This window comes from Dendropsophus ebraccatus, chromosome 8 (assembly GCF_027789765.1).
Source record: "Dendropsophus ebraccatus isolate aDenEbr1 chromosome 8, aDenEbr1.pat, whole genome shotgun sequence".
Classification (NCBI taxonomy): domain Eukaryota; kingdom Metazoa; phylum Chordata; class Amphibia; order Anura; family Hylidae; genus Dendropsophus; species Dendropsophus ebraccatus.
Genome location: NC_091461.1, coordinates 21,342,683 through 21,359,054, shown reverse-complemented (window position 1 = coordinate 21,359,054; position 16,372 = coordinate 21,342,683). Strand labels below are relative to the sequence as shown.

General features: G+C 43.0%; 1 protein-coding gene across 4 annotated transcripts in view; it reads left to right on the top strand.

The window, feature by feature from the left end:
- The window catches only part of CRTAC1 (cartilage acidic protein 1), a 471,729-nt gene that overhangs the window by 281,760 nt on the left and 173,597 nt on the right, over nt 1–16,372 (top strand). For all 4 annotated transcript variants that reach the window (XM_069978915.1, XM_069978914.1, XM_069978916.1 and 1 more), the window contains exon 5: nt 15,364–15,520. In XM_069978915.1, the coding sequence (XP_069835016.1) occupies nt 15,364–15,520 (157 nt within the window). The remainder of the gene's footprint in view (nt 1–15,363; nt 15,521–16,372) is intronic.

Sequence of the window (16,372 nt, the reverse complement as noted above, 5' to 3'; positions counted from 1 at the left end):
TACAAATTGGACAGTGCCCCTCGAGGTAGTCCGTCCTGTGTTTACTGCTGAAGATAGTTAAAGTTATTCCTCTAAGAGGCTGTCAAGTCCTACAGTCTTAAGCTCACTCTAAAGCCCAGTCTATCTGCTAATGATACTGATTCAAATGTTCTTAAAGGAAATTTCTGACAGACCAAATCCTAAGTTAAAATTGTGAATTGTGATTGTAAACTGTATCGCACCTTTAAAGAACTGTTCATTAAAGTTATCTTTTGCGACTACTTCTGAACTCTCTGTATTTGAGTCTTGCGCCATCATACTGTAAGAAGTAAGACTAAGAACACTTTAACGTGTATGTTGGTACCTAGGGAGAGCAAGCTACCACTCCCAAAGTGACAAGTGCTGCTCCTGCAGTTAACCCCTTGCAGATCCCTCGGTTACCACAGAGAGACTAATCAATGGGAAATCTAGTCAAAATTATCCAGGCCTGACTAAAGACTCTATTACACGAAGCGATTATCGGCCGTATTCGACCGATATCGGGCGTTAAGGCCAATGATCACTTAATAAAATAAAAGACAAAGGTCGGCCGACTTGCACAATGTTGGCTGATCATTGTCATTCAACAGGCCGAAACACAAACGATCAGCCTAGCAACGATATGCTGCCGTCACTCTGTGTAATAGGAGCGGAGGCAGTAGACCGCTGCTATCTCCTATCGGCTGCCAAGACGAGACTGGGCAACCTCCCCGCGGCCCCCCGCACTTATCCACTCGCTGTCGGTGCGTGTACTAGTGCTAGAAAGAGGAGCAAGCGATCACCTGACAGGTCACTTGCTTCTCTGAATTGGCCCGATCCAGAACAATGCATACAACTGCCACCAACAATCAAGTAGTCAGAAGACAATAGAGGAAAGAGTCCTGCTATTAGTAACATTGAGAGACACTTTACTTATCCCAAGGAGGGCCATTTTACTTAGTTTTGCCTTGAAGTCTCCATACCTAACATCCCCGCGTTGTAATAGGGAACGTTTTGCACTTTTATAATCTAATAATGGGACTCCGAACCAGGACTCCAGTTAGATGATTCATGTTCTGTATGTCAGTGAATAAGTCAAACTTTTTCATGTGCAATTAGGAACATACCAGAGACTGGGTGACACGGCCTCGTCTACTCGTGCTAGATGTATCAAGGCTTCCTATTATTCCACGGCAGAGACGCTCATTAGTTTGACTACAGGTTGAACTGGGAAACTTTTTCGCAATAGCGGGGAGTTTAATAAGTAGATATTTCAAGGACTTGGCACGACAGACGTTCTTCTCGCCTCTGTTATTCATAGTGGCTGTCACCTCCTCCCTTCATTCTTCTCATACAGTTTGTTATGTTACGATTATCTGTAAATCACATTCACATCTGCCGCACTGGAACAATAGTCAGACTGGAGGAAGCACAGGTGCTTTCTGTTGGCTGCCTCCTCCACAGAGTACGTCTCACTTATCTGACAATGTTCCATGTTACAATAATGACATGACAGGCAGGATCAAACGTAAGGGGGGCATCTTCTGTCAGGACAGAAAGCAAACTGCAGCTAAATTGTACAAATATATGCTAGAGAATAAAGGGATTTAAAGGACCCGTCTTCCCTATTGATAAGCTGTTCAGAAAAAGGAACTGTATCCTATACCGATCGGCTTCAAAACTAAAGGAACTTGCCTAATATTTTCAAGTGTCCGAAACACCTCAGACCCATCTAGGCATGGACTTCACAATAATGTCTCGTAACATCTAGTATCTTCATGGTGGGTCTTCCATGGATCGGACTTGATTTTCCAATAGAGTTCTGGGGAATTTGGGTGGACATTTATCAAGACTTATGTACTTGTACTCCAGTCTCAGATAAAGCCCCGCTCCCTTTTTCCTGGTCATATGTACTAAGAGCTTTACACCTGTTTCCCTGGTCATTCTGTGTTAAGGTATGTGGTATGTGTCATTCAATGGACTCGACTCTTTAGAATGGAAACATCAGATATTTTAATCAATAAGTTACGAAATATACTGAATGTTTTACCGTAAAGATATATATGCACAGCTCAGCTGTTCCTGCTTTATAACATGATGGTTTAGGTAGCATTTTCATGGTGACAGGTTCACTTTAAATGTACTGTGTTTTTTTTATTTTTTATTTTTATTTGCATAGTTTAGTCTGGGGATAGTGCAGGGATATTACAGGGGCAGCTAGCTAAGCATTTTTGTTGCCAGTTATCTATTTAAATCCTCATTTAAAGTGACTCTGTACCCACAATCTGACTCCCCAAATCACTTGTACCTTCAGATAGCTGCTTTTCATCCAAGATCTGTCCTGGGGTCCATTCGGCAGGTGATACAGTTATTGTCCTAAAAAACAACTTTTAAACTTGCAGCCCCGTGCCCAACGGGTGTGGCCTAGATTGTGTATGCATTAGGCTGACACAACCTCTCTGTCCCTTCTCCCCGGCCTCTTCATCATTAGGAATGCCCCAGGCAGATTTTCTCCTATTCTTTACCTGTGTCAGCACGGCACATGGGCTGGATCATTAAGGCACCTGTGCAATGTTCAGACAGGAGAAAATGTTCTAGGGGCATTCCTAATGATGAGGAGGGTGGGGAGGAGGGACGGAGGGGTGGTGCAAAGTTAGGGCACAGATACTTTAGGCCACGGCCGTTTGACTCAGGGCTGCAAGTTTAAAAGTTGTTTTTTAGGACAATAACTGCATCACCTGCCGAACGGACCCCAAAACAGATCTTGGATTAAAAGCAGCTATCCGAAGGTACAAGTGGTTTGGGTGGACAGATTGTGGGTACAGGGTCGCTTTAAACCATCATCTAGTCACCAAAAGGTAAATTGACAATTTCATTGATATTAATATGTGCTTGTAAGATTTTTTTATTGTAATTGCCCATTGTTCGTCCTTCCCTACTATAAGTCAGAGGGATATCTTAATACTAGAAACTATTTTAAGGACTAAATGTAAAATAATTTTTATGGCACACCAAAGTATAGTAGACTATATAACAATAAAAAAAACACCAAACATAGTTACTAATAAACTTCATTGGTCTATTAAAGTCAATAGTTTTGGCTGTAGTTCTATCTTACGGGCTGATAATTGGGCAGCTTCTAAGCTGACATACTGTAGTATTGAGCTACCTGTCCAGCTGAGGACCAATTGATTTTACCTACTAAAGTTTCCGGTGAGTAAAATATCTCATCTAGTTATTTGAGGAAGAAAACTGCAAATTCGGCTTAATTTCCGCTGTATGTGCATGTGGACAGCCTTACTTTTTTGGGTCATTTTGAATCTATAAAACTGCACCAAGTCTGAGAAATCACCACCTCTTTCTAGACCAGTTGGTACATTCCTTCTTCATCTTCTTATATGAAGTGCTTTATGTCATAATGGCTAACAGAAAGAATAGAAAACACAACTACCATGGTTAAAGGGGGGGGGGGGGGAGTCCATACTAGAGCCTGAATTACACTAGACATCAGGTGTGCAGTATTCATTCTATTGCTCCTCTTAAAGGGGTTATCCAGCACTAAAAAAACATGGCAACTTTTCCCCCTCCCTTGTCTCCAGTTCAGGTGTGGTTTGCAATTAAGCTCCATTGACTTCAATGGAACTGAGTTTGAAACCCCACCCAATCTGGAGACAGGGGAAGGGAAAAGGTGGCCATGTTTTTGTAGCACTGGATAACTCCTTTTAAGGATTCTTATAGGCTTTTGCAAGTGTGCACAAAAGGAGGAAATAAAATGAGATGCACTTCCAGAAGTCTACTGTAACCTAGCCATACACATTAAGACCGGGTTCACACAGTGTATGACAGCGGCCATTCTGTGACACGGGTGTGTCACAGAACAGCTGCTGTCTGTAAAGCTAGCACCAGTAGGTACGACAATTTTGGCCTGATGAACTTCACTTCTTTTGATCTGGAATGTAGGCGCATTCAGGTGTTCCCGCTTTACAAATCACCATAGCAGACGGGGCCGCACTTTACATTGTCTGCACTGTCAGTTTTCTGCGGTCGCTATTCAATTAATAGTGGCCGCACAAAACTGACACTTCATTTTTTTATGCGGCCGTGTGGAATCCCGGCCACAGTGTATATAGAGTATTTACACTCCAGTCAGGATGCCGTAGGACACAATGTTATTTTAATTTTCAATAAATAGTGTCTAATGTTGCAACGGCCATTATTAATTGAAAATGTAGGTTGTGTAAACTTGCCTAAATATGTATTGACCAAGCATGCAAATTTCGACAGGATCAGCCATCTGCCATGGTGTCAGCCATGGTGTCTCTTGACTTTACACCAATAGGTGTTGGAGATAGAAGGATTGGGTAAATTAGATTTCAATCCCCCATTAAATAGTTCTCTGAGAGATAGGCAGCCACCAGAGAAGTGTCAGAATTTAAAGACAAGTAACTTCTCGCTGGGCTTCTATTACTACTGAACCCATGACCTAGGCTCTTGTCTCCCGAGATTCTAGTCTTTTTTTTTTTCCTTGATTGGCTCCATTCTCGGACTTCCTATATTAGTTTGGCCTTTCCACCTGCTCCTTATGAGATAATTGTACTCTCTGCTTTGATCAAGCTCTAAACTGCTCCGGTGCTACTGTATATTGCTACTAACCTGCATACTGACCTCTTGTTAAGTACTAACCACGCTTCTTTCTTACCCTCTGCTTATATTGCTGAAACATATGTAGTGACTTTGACCCACGCTTGTCTCCCCCATATTGCTGCTACCTTTGTACTGACCTCCTGACCATGCTTGTCTCCACCATATTGCTGATATCGCTAAGACCTTGGCTTATTACTGACTATGGATTGCTTTTTGTATACTGCTTGTATCCAGTGTTTAAAGTATGCACTGGGAAACCACTGTCAAAGGAAAGCTCTTTATTGGACTCTCATTTTGACTCCAGACTATTACAAGGACTCTGGCAGTGACTGCTACTTCAGAACATATGTTAAGCAAGTCCATATGAACAGTGATACCAGAAGGAATAGCTGTCAGCCATGCGAGGTTTCAGCCAACAGTTATGTTTTCGTATGGCCAACTTTATACTACCCCACTAAGGTCCATTTCTTAACTGAGATCTCTCCTGTCCTCCCCATACACATGAATGTACTGCCGAATGTTTGTGTTCTCCATGGGAGGTATAAGCTGCAGACAGACAGCTCTTCCAGTGACTTATCTCTCCAAGAACAAAGAGTTTGGGCAGTGAGAATCCATTACACTGTCCTCCATCTCTACAAACATCATATGTCAGTGGAGTGCCAAAAGAACAGCCCCATTTATTGACTGGTCCAGGCCATTCTGACTTGGCCAACACCCATATGTCGCTAAACAAGTGCTGATCACCGAATTTGTCTAAAGAAGGGCTTGGCCCATCAAATAGGGCCCTAACGTGTTGGTTCACCTTGATATGTCCTTTTATTGTGATGATAGCAACAAAGACAATACAATGTCTATAAATGGAAGGTGGATCCTTTCATAGGTCCAAGAAACCTATGTCAAATATTGAAGGATAAAAAAAAAAAAAAAAAGGTAATGGGGAAAAAAAAAAACAGCTCTAAAACTTTTCTATGGATCCTCCAGTCCTCTATCCTATGTTCCAGTGGATCTCCTCGGTAGCAGATACTCCTATATTTTTATCTCACATCTGTAATGTTTTTATGAGAAACTAATCGGATACTCCCCGCACACATGCCGATAGCGAGCAAGTAAGTGTGGGGGAAGGGCCACAGGGGTCTGCTGACGCCGCTCCTGTGGCACAGAGCTACAGCAGCAGATCGTAGTCAACGACTACAAAAATAACAGAAAAAGATCAGCCGACGTCGTTCATGTCAACTGATTGTTGCCTTTTATTACATGAAGCCATTATTGGCCATAATTGCTGATTATCGGCCAAATGCGGCTGATAATCGTTTTGTGTTATGGGGCGTTTAGACTGAATCATACGTCTTTCTGTTGTTTGACTATTGGCTAGCAGGAGAGTATACTTGCAGCAGTCTATGTACAGTATACACTGGCTACATGTGACCAACCTGCGCCCTTCCCCTCACCTGTAACCCTATGGATGGGGATGGACTGGTTGAACTCCACAAGGTCTGAAGGACTTTACTAGGACTCTGCACCCCATTCCAGGCGACTCTCTCCTATTCTTTTTCTTAGTCATTTCGATACAGCTGTGTACCCCCTTTGTCATGTATAGCGTATATTATTCTGAAAATGTTGAATAAAACATTGTATAAAAAAAATATCAGACTTCTGCACATTTTGTTGTTTTTTATACTATGTAAGCTCAATATAAAAAAATAAAAAATAAAAAAAAAATTTACGTCACCCAGCCGTACACTGTGTCTTTGCCTTTATGAGAATCCAATACAAGGGGTTTGTATTGCAAAAATGCAAATGAGCCATCTTCATTGTGTCTGTTTATGTTCCTTTTGCAGCATAAATCTGTCCTCCCGCCTCTCTTCCAGCTGCATGCGATGGCCCTATTAGCTTATATAAAGAAGTTCCCTATACACATCCTGAATTAATAAGAGATATCTTTTGTCGTTTGCTTTGCAGCTTACATTTTCGAGTGTTATTCAATACTCCATGGCTATGAGATAAATGTTGAAAATGGCTAAGAGGAGATTATATGGCTGAGCGCTTTTTACGGCATTGAAGCGCCAATAGATCACTGTAAGTGGATGTATGTCTCTTACATGTGAAGGCTTTCCTACCATTGAACCCTCCAAAATCTTTTTGTAATTGCCTTTTTTACAAGGTACCATCACCAATGCCCGTGAATTACAATTCATTGCGATGAACATACGGTATCGGGCCCCAGCCCATTGCCTCGTCCCTTATCTAAAAAACAGCTATCCGTAGCTAAACAGAAGATGAACATGGGATGTAACGGCGGGTATTAAAACAATAATGCAATAAACAGATTAGCAGAAATTATTCTGCCGCCGCCGTTAAAGCGTACATCGGGTTCTCAGAACATTACGCCGTAGCGTGTTCATTACGTTTTAGATAAGGCAGGATAACCGTACCATACTGCGGCTCTCATTTACTTGGAATTACAAGTGCTGCGTATATGGCTCTGCCTATGCTTGGAAGGCTTTCTTATTGCCGTGCTTTTCATCTGGGCCGCCGAAAAGGAAAGTCGGTGCGTAAACAATGGAAAGAGGCATTTTAGCAAGTTAGGTCTGGAGCATTTCAATTTCATTTTACTGCCGTACATAGCAAGCTGATGGGGCAGTAAATGAAACGAGCGAGACTCTCTTGTGGTGCACTTCTCCATAGATGATGGAACTCGCTCCTTTAAACAGTCAATCCAGATAATACATCAAATCCTTCCCAGCACCCCCTAGTCTAGTTTACATTACACAATGCGGTAATCCCCTATACCGACAAGTCCCAAGTGTTCCCTCTTTTGGAGGAACCCAAACCCTTTGTCCCTTTTTACTGCCTTGACGACCTAGGATGTAAATATATGTACTAAATAGAGATGAGCGAACCGGGTTCGGGTTCGAGTCCATCCGAACCTGAACTTTCGGCATTTGATTAGCGGTGGCTGCTGAACTTGGATAAAGCTCTAAGGTTGTCTGGAAAACATGGATACAGCCAATGACTATATCCATGTTTTCCACATAGCCTTAGGGCTTTATCCAACTTCAGCAGCCACCGCTAATCAAATGCCGAAAGTTCGGGTTCAAATGGACTCAAGCATGCTCCAGGTTCGCTCATCTCTAGTACTAAATAGATCTCAATAAGGGTTCAATGTAGTTATAGAAGGGGAACTTCTAGTATGTAGGTAAAAAAATATATACTGTATACATATTAGCAAAAATAAATCCCCTCCCCTAATTAAAGTTTAAATCACTTGCCTTTTCCTATTTTACAAATAAAAATAAATAAATAAACATATTTGGTATTGCTGAGTGTGTAGTCACCCAAGCTATTAAATGATCACATTACTGATCTCGCACGGTAAGGGTAAAAAAAATTCCAAAGTGCAAAATTGTGCATTTTTGGGTCGCATCAAATCCGGGAAAATTGGAATAAAGGGTGATCAAAAAGTCGCAGATATGCAAACAAGGCAGCAATAAAAAGTACAGATTACGGCGCAAAAAAAATGACACCTCACACAGCCCCATAGACCAAACAAAAAAAAACGTTATGAGGATGGGAATAGAGCGATTTTAAGGAACATTTTTTTTTTAAATGTTTTAATTTTTTAAGAGCCGTCAAATAAAATAAAAGTTATCCAATGTAATCGTACTGACTTGAGAAACATAAATAACATGTCAGTTTTACCCTAGGGCGAACGGCGTAACCCCCCCCCCCCCCAAATAAATAAATAAATAAAAATTAAAAATTGCTTATATCACCGTGCATACAATTTTTTTCTGGTTTCGCAGCATATTTTATGGAAAAATTAAGTCTGTCCCTGCTTCTGAATGATAGATACCCTGTGAATTTTCTCCACTCTGTAAGATCGCAGAACGCTCAGGAGAGCAGTGTCGGAACGTTGTTCCCGTGACCTGGCAAGTTCCGGGACCAGTGTGTGAGGCCCCCAGGGACCTGACAGGTTCTCTTTAACTGTTGGCTATTTGACCTGATTATAAGATCTATATGATTAAATACTACAGTATATTATACTAGAAAGTGTCTATCTGCTACCGAACTGTATATTAGATTGCAACCTACATGTTAATCACAATACCTGGATGCTTATGTGAGTAGTATATACAGTATTCATGGGACCAACTGAGTATTCACTAAAATGTAATCCATAGGCTACTGGCTGCCCTCCCTTATTAATGCGGACCAGGTGGGCTTTGTACCGGGGAGACAGGGTGGAGACAACACAAGGAGAGCCATTGACCTTATAGATGCGATTAATCAGCAGAAGGACAGTGCTCTCATGTTGAGCCTTGACGCCGAAAAGGCGTTCGACCGCCTAGGGTGGCCCTTTATGTTTGAGACCTTGAAGTGCTTCGGCTTCACTGGCTCTTTCATGACAGCGATACAGGCATTGTATTCACGCCCCACGGCAGCACTCAAATTCCCCCATATGATGTCTGAGACCTTCCCTCTTTCGAATGGTACCCGCCAGGGGTGCCCTCTGTCTCCTTTGCTTTTTGTATTGTGCATAGAGCCCCTGGCGGCGGCGATCCGAAATTGTCCTGACATTAAAGGGGTCTCGGTAAGAGGGAAAGAATTTAAAATTATGCTGTTTGCAGATGATGTTCTCCTCACCCTGTCTCACCCGCTCACTACCTTACCAAATCTCCGAGCGTTATTAACTAATTATGGCCGCTTATCGGGTTACAAGGTTAATACCTCTAAGTCGGAGGCTATGCCCTTAAATTTGTCTGGACCTCTGGTTACCCAGCTTAGTTCCAACTTTAAATTTAAGTGGACTCTGTCCTCTATTAAATACTTAGGTGTCCGCCTCACCCCCAAATATTCCACATTGTATTCTGCCAACTTCCCCATACTCTTTCGGGAAATACGGGCTCTTATGTCCAAGTGGACAGCACACTATATTTCTTTGGTCGGAAGGGTGGCGGCTGTGAAAATGACTATCTTGCCTAAACTTCTATACCATTTTGAAACACTTCCAGTCCGTATCCCCCTTTCCGAACTTAGAAGCCTTCAAAGAGCCATATTTAAGTTTATTTGGGCCTCTAAGAGACACCGTATACCCAGCTCGGTCATGATGAGTAGCAAATCCCAAGGGGGTCTGGCGGTCCCAAATCTCCTCCATTATTACTGGGCCTCCCACCTACGTCAAATCCCAGCATGGTCCAGGTATTTGGCTTATAAGAAATGGACGGAAATAGAAAAGATATGGCTAGCTCCATATCACCCTAATTCTTTTTTATGGCACGCCATGCCGCCTAGTTTCACCCATCTTTCCCTACTGGGCCCTATACGTTTCTCTCTCCATATATGGTCTACGTGCAATGCCAGGTTTGGGTTGACCTCCCCAGCCTCCCCTCTAAACTCCTTTTTACTTTTCCCTGACTTCCCTCCGGGACTCCAATCTCCAACTGTCAAACTATGGGGTTCAAATAATCTTTTCCAATTTGCTGACATTGTCGATCCCCTGACTCGTACTCTCTTTCCATTTGCCAAGCTCATGGACAAACACGCCCTCCCATCATCGGAGAGTTTCACATATCTCCAGCTTCGTCATTTCATGGTGTCTCGCCTGGGGTCCCTTACGGTCTCTAAGCCGTCTGCTTTTGAGCAACTAGTCAGAAGGGGAGCTTCGACCTCTGGTCTTATCTCCGATATCTATCGCATTCTAGGTTCGCCCGGTGGGGACACCCAGGTGAGACACTCGTATATGGCTAAGTGGGAATCCTGGCTGGGACGGACACTGCCTCCGGAATGTTGGACTGTCATTTGGGATCGTGCTGCCACTTCCTCGATATGTACCACATATAAAGAGTCCCATTACAAGGTGATGATGTTTTGGTACCACACTCCAGAGCTGCTCCATAAGCTTAATGCCTCAGTCTCCCCACTATGCTGGAGGTGTACCAGAGAGCGAGGCTCCCAATTTCATATTTTCTGGGAGTGTGAGCTTGTGAAGCCCTTCTGGACTGAGGTTTGTGCTATATCGTCGGTGGTCCTCGGTATGAATATCCCCTGTGAGCCAAGCCTTTGCTTGCTCAACTTATTCCCTAAGACCCTTCGTAAAAAGAGAGCCAAGTTATTACTAGTCTTACTAACGGCTGCAAAATCTCTGATCGCCAAATGCTGGAAACAGTCCTCCCCCCCCTCTATCCAGCACTTCAGAGCGAGGATTGGGGAGCTACGCTCCCTGGAGCGTCTTACGGCATCTTTGAACAATAAAATAGAAGCCTTCGACCAGATTTGGGCTCCTTGGGACTCCTATAGTTCTCCTTCAACATCCTCCAGCGGTACATCCTAGATCCTCCTCCCTCCCTCTACCTTTCTTTCCCACTGTTTCCTCTTTCCCCCTTCAATGTTATGTCTCTGTATGTCCTATGTCCGTGTAAATGACTGGATTGCTAAGTAGCTCCTTTTGTTTCTTTTTAGCCTTAGATGTTCCTTAGGCGACAATTACCGATCTGTGTACTGATCGAGCGCTAGGGGACAGGTAATGCTGTTAGAAAATGTCTATCTCTCCCTCGCTCAGGTACTCTAGTTGGACTCTGTTAAGTGCCTTTTAAAATTGGTCCTACTACAATTGTTATATGGAAATCTTTATGACCTGTCTAGTCTGTTTGACTGTTTGTATATATTGTTGGAAAAATTAATAAAAAAATTTACAATTTAAAATGTAATCCATAATTAGATCTATTAATAAAGAATTCTGCTTGTCGACAGTTTCCACAGGTAGTTGTTTCTGTGCTGCAAATTTTAAGGAGAAATTAAAATATAAAGACATTGGGAGAGATTTATCAACATGGTGTAAAGTAAACCTGGCTCAGTTGCCCCTAGCAACCAATCAGATTCCACCTTTCATTCCTCACAGACTCTTTAGAAAATGAAAAGTGGAATCTGATTGGTTGCTAGCCTTTCCACGTTCTATAATCAAACATGAATTTGTACGTTCACAGATTTGGCAGGACAGTCCTGAATGCCTTTCGGCAAAAGGGGAAGGTTTATAAAACCTGCTGGTGTGGGTTATTCCATGGTGCAGAGTTACCTACCCCAGTCCTTTCTGTTTGGACTGTGTATAATAGGGACATTTATAGAGCGACTTTATTAAAGCGGTAGTGCGGCGCTCAGAAATTAATCACAGAATAACACACATTACAAAGTTATAAAACTTTGTAATGTATGTTATGTCTCTGAATCGCCAGTTCCCCGTGTCCCCCCACCCCCACCCGTGTACCCGGAAGTGTGGTGCATTATACATTACCTGATCCGTGTCGAGGGCCGTCCGCCATCTTGTGCCAAACGTCATCTTCGGACGGACGGCCTAGTCGCTGCCGCCCGTCCCCCCTCCGCCGCGTCACAACTGTGCTCAGCCGCGATTGGCTGAGCACAGTTATGCTCAGCCAATCGCGGCTGAGCATCGGATGACACTGCAGAGGGAGTGGCCGGCATTCGGGACAGTCGGAGCTATTCGCCGGCCGCCCGAAGAAGACGTCACTCGCTGAAGATCGAAGACGGGTGTTGGCACGTGACAGGTGAGTATAGCGCACCACACTTCTGGGTACACGGGCGGGGGTGGTGGGACACGGTGAAGGGGGCCATTCACAGACATAACATACATTACAAAGTTGTATAACTTTGTAATGTGTGTTAGTCTGTGAATAATTTTTTACCGCCGCACTACCCCTTTAATATCTTGACCCAATTGCCATGATGACCTGTAACCCGAATCTGAACTGTGTACTTAGCTGTATCCAGTCGGGATACCTTAGAAGAGCTATGTCCTATGTCTATATTGGGAGCTCGGAGATAAAGCTGAACCGATAATGTGTAAAGTATACAGTACATTCCCTGAAGTGGTTGGGTCAAGTTCCCTAGGAATTGTGATTTAAGTTGGTTGTCTACTTTTGGCAAGAAAAAAAAACATTTTTTGTACTTTACTTTTCTACTTTTACCAAGGGCTTTTCTTAAAGAAAGTAGGTTTATGCTGGCTTAGCTAAGGATAGCATAAACTAGTGACAAAGAAGCTGAACAGAATGATGCACAAAAACTAGTCTGCACCTTTATGTGTGTGTGTGCTCAGTAGTCTTGGATATTTATGAGCACCAGCACTCTCTGCCCACCAGCCGCTGATTTGAAGTTGTCTATCCATGCAGTGTATAGGCAGGCAGCTGTCGATCAGCAGCTGGAGGGCGGAGGGGTGTCATTGTTATTGCCAGAAAGTAGCTTTGTTTTTTCTGATCCTGGACAATCCCTTAAAATTTAAAGGAATATTTCTGTAATGCAAGGATATATCATGCCTCTAAATGGAGATATGTTTTTTGCACTGTTCACTTGGCCTGAACATGGGACTTTCCCACTAATAACTTTTTTCACCAAATTGTCCCCATATTTTTCCCGTAGAGTAAGCATTGGGGAGTTCACAGGCCCTGTTAGCAATAATATGGGGTTACCTTGTTTCATTTAATAAATTGATCTCCAACAAAGACAAATCCCCCCTGAAATCCCCTGCGGTGAATTATTCCAGTGAATTGCGGTGTATTTTCTGTGTGTAATCATCGGCTCTAATGCTGAAAGCTCCTCTTCCATAAGCTGCTGACTATAGGTTTAGCGCTCCTTTAAGCACGTTTTATATATTGTACACCATGCACTTTTCCTAAATGACACGCTTGCTGCTACAAGATAAGAGTGTGTTCAAGGGAAATTGTTTCTTTCAATGTGTTATTTTATTCAAATACACAAAAGCAATGCGAAGTGTCTGCGGATATTTGTCTTCCCTCTCAACTAAATCATCAACTGAAGATGAATACATGAGGCTTGTTTTCTCGATTCATCGTTTTCTTGGATATACAGGTTATTGTATAGAAAAATAAACCTCAGAAAACTGTAAATTACATTTCTGTGCTCCAGCCATATCTTTTCAGCTTAGGTACTAATATATATATATATATATATATATATATATAGTGGTACCTTGGTTTAAGAGTAACTTATATACAGGGCCTGACTACAACTAAGTAGCTGTATGAGGGTCCATACTGACAATTCATTTACCATTTCATGTATTTACTAGTTGTTAGTTATAGTGATGTAGATGTATACATTGTAGTTAGGCTGTACTGAGGCTGGTCCTATTGAAAAATTGATCATCTTAAAAGTTTCCAGTTGTTGCCATTATTATTGTATGTTGCCATGTCTGCCATAGTGACATCACTATGATGGGCTATTATAACATCTCTTCAAACAAAATGTCAATATGACTAATAGCAAATGCCTTCTGAAGTTAAGCACTAAAAGGAACAATTGGAATATCAAGAGCAAATTAAACCACCAATTACATGACCTGAAAGCAATGCCTACTCATAGAGAAAACGTATAAGTCCTGTTCTGCCACCCACATAGAGAAAGCCTGTGAGTCCTGTTCTCCCACTCACATAGAGAAAGCCTGTGAGTCCTGTTCTCCCACTCACATAGAGAAAGCCTGTGAGTCCTGCTTCCCCTCCACACATTGAGAAAGCCTGTGAGTCCTGCTTCCCTCCACACATTGAGAAAGCCTGTGAGTCCTGCTTCCCTCCACACATAGAGAAAGCCTGTGAGTCCTGCTTCCCTCTACACACACATAGAGAAAGCCTGTGAGTCCTGCTCCCCCCACCCACACATTGAGCAAGCCTGTGAGTCCTGCTTCCCTCCACACATAGAGAAAGCCTGTGAGTCCTGCTTCCCTCTACACACACACAGAGAAAGCCTGTGAGTCCTGCTTCCCCTCCACACATAGAGAAAGCCTGTGATTCCTGCTTCCCTCCACACATAGAGAAAGCCTGTGATTCCTGCTTCCCTCCACACATAGAGAAAGCCTGTGAGTCCTGCTTCCTCCACCCACACATAGAGAGAGCCTGTGAGTCCTGCTTCGCTCCACACATAGAGAAAGCCTGTGAGTCCTGCTTCCTCACCCACACATAGAAAGCTTGTGAGTCCTGCTTCCCACACAGAGAAGGCCTGTGAGTCCTGCTTCCCTCCACACATAGAGAAAGCCTGTGAGTCCTGCTTCCCTCCACACATAGAGAAAGCCTGTGAGTCCTGCTTCCCCCCACACATAGAGAAAGCCTGTGAGTCCTGCTTCCCTCCACACACATAGAGAAAGCCTGTGAGTCCTGCTTCCTACACCCACACAGAGAAAGCCTGTGAGTCCTGCTTCCCTCCACACATAGAGAAAGCCTGTGAGTCCTGCTTCCCCCTACACATAGAGAAAGCCTGTGAGTCCTGTTACTCATACATAGAGAAAGCCTGTGAGTCCTGATGCCCCCATGTACACACAGAAAAGGCCTGTGAGTCCTGCTTCCCCTGCTCACAGTGGTTGATACTTTCCCTTACTGAATTTCTATACAGGCAGAGCTGTCAGCCATTCCTGTTGGACGAAGGGTCTCTTGATATGTGGACAGGAGACATAGGAAAACTGTATAATCCTGAGCTCAGCTTTTGCCCTTCTTTTCAATGTTGTCTTCAGATAGGACAGCATTGAATGTTTTGAGATACATGGCCGCCATCATGGTGTAATGATTAGTAAATATATATATATATATATATATATATATATATATATATATATATATAAATACACATTGTGTGTGTGTAGAAGTGCTGTATATTTGACACATACAATTGATGTTTTATTGAACTTTTTTCTGCTTTTCTTTCAAGGGCACTGGAAGATATTCCATCTATATTGCAAACTATGCCGACCGCAAAGTGGGCCCCCACGCCTTAATCGAGCTGGACGAGGCAGCCAGTGATCTAGCTAAAGGGCTAATTGTACTGTCTAATGTAGCAGCTGAAGCCGGTGTTAATAAATACACAGGTAAGGGTGGACATACAGTACGTAGAGTCACTATTGTATCATAAGATATGGATGTCATGAGGGTTATAGCAAATAGTTGTAGTCCCTTCAGCCTGGCCTGAAGCTCTAACTGCAGTACATTGGTGTATGAATGTGTGTTGGGCAAAAACTTCATCTGGAGATCAGGGATGTTATACTATTATACTGCATTTACGTCTCTCTTCTTTTACAGCAAGTGCATGCTGAAGGTGTATGTAAATGTGTACAGTATGTGACTAAGCACATGTTCTTGTCTGCCACCTGCTTGAGCATTGGTTTTTCAGGTCATCCCTGGGACAACCAATACCTGTCAGGCACTAGCTACTCTTTTAATTACTTAACCTATTTGGCTAACCATGGCTGGCTAAAACTGCTGGGTGCTACTACCGCTGATGTGGGACCAAGGCCCTTCCACATTCTTCCAAGTCTTGGAAGTTCACAGAGGTACTACTACAGTCAAGACAGTGGTTGAAGAAGCTTGCTCTTTGCCGACGTGCCCCGCTGCAGTTCACTCAACCTCTTCAGCATAGGTCAAAGGGTTGGCTCCACCTAATTTTCAAGCCGAGGGCCTGGGCCACTGGATTTACCTCTCTGTGTACTTTTCCAGCATTGACAGATAACTTATTGTGGTGACTACAAGTATTCTCTCTCACAAGTTGTCACAACACATGCCAAGGTTGCCAGAACCCCCTACAGTGGAGTGTCATGCATATAAGAGAGGATCCCACTAGGTAGTCAACCCTGCCACTATAGTCAAGTCTATTCTATAGCCACTTTACTAAGTATCTCAGATCTCAAAACAGTGTATCTCAAATATATAACTAAATACTAACT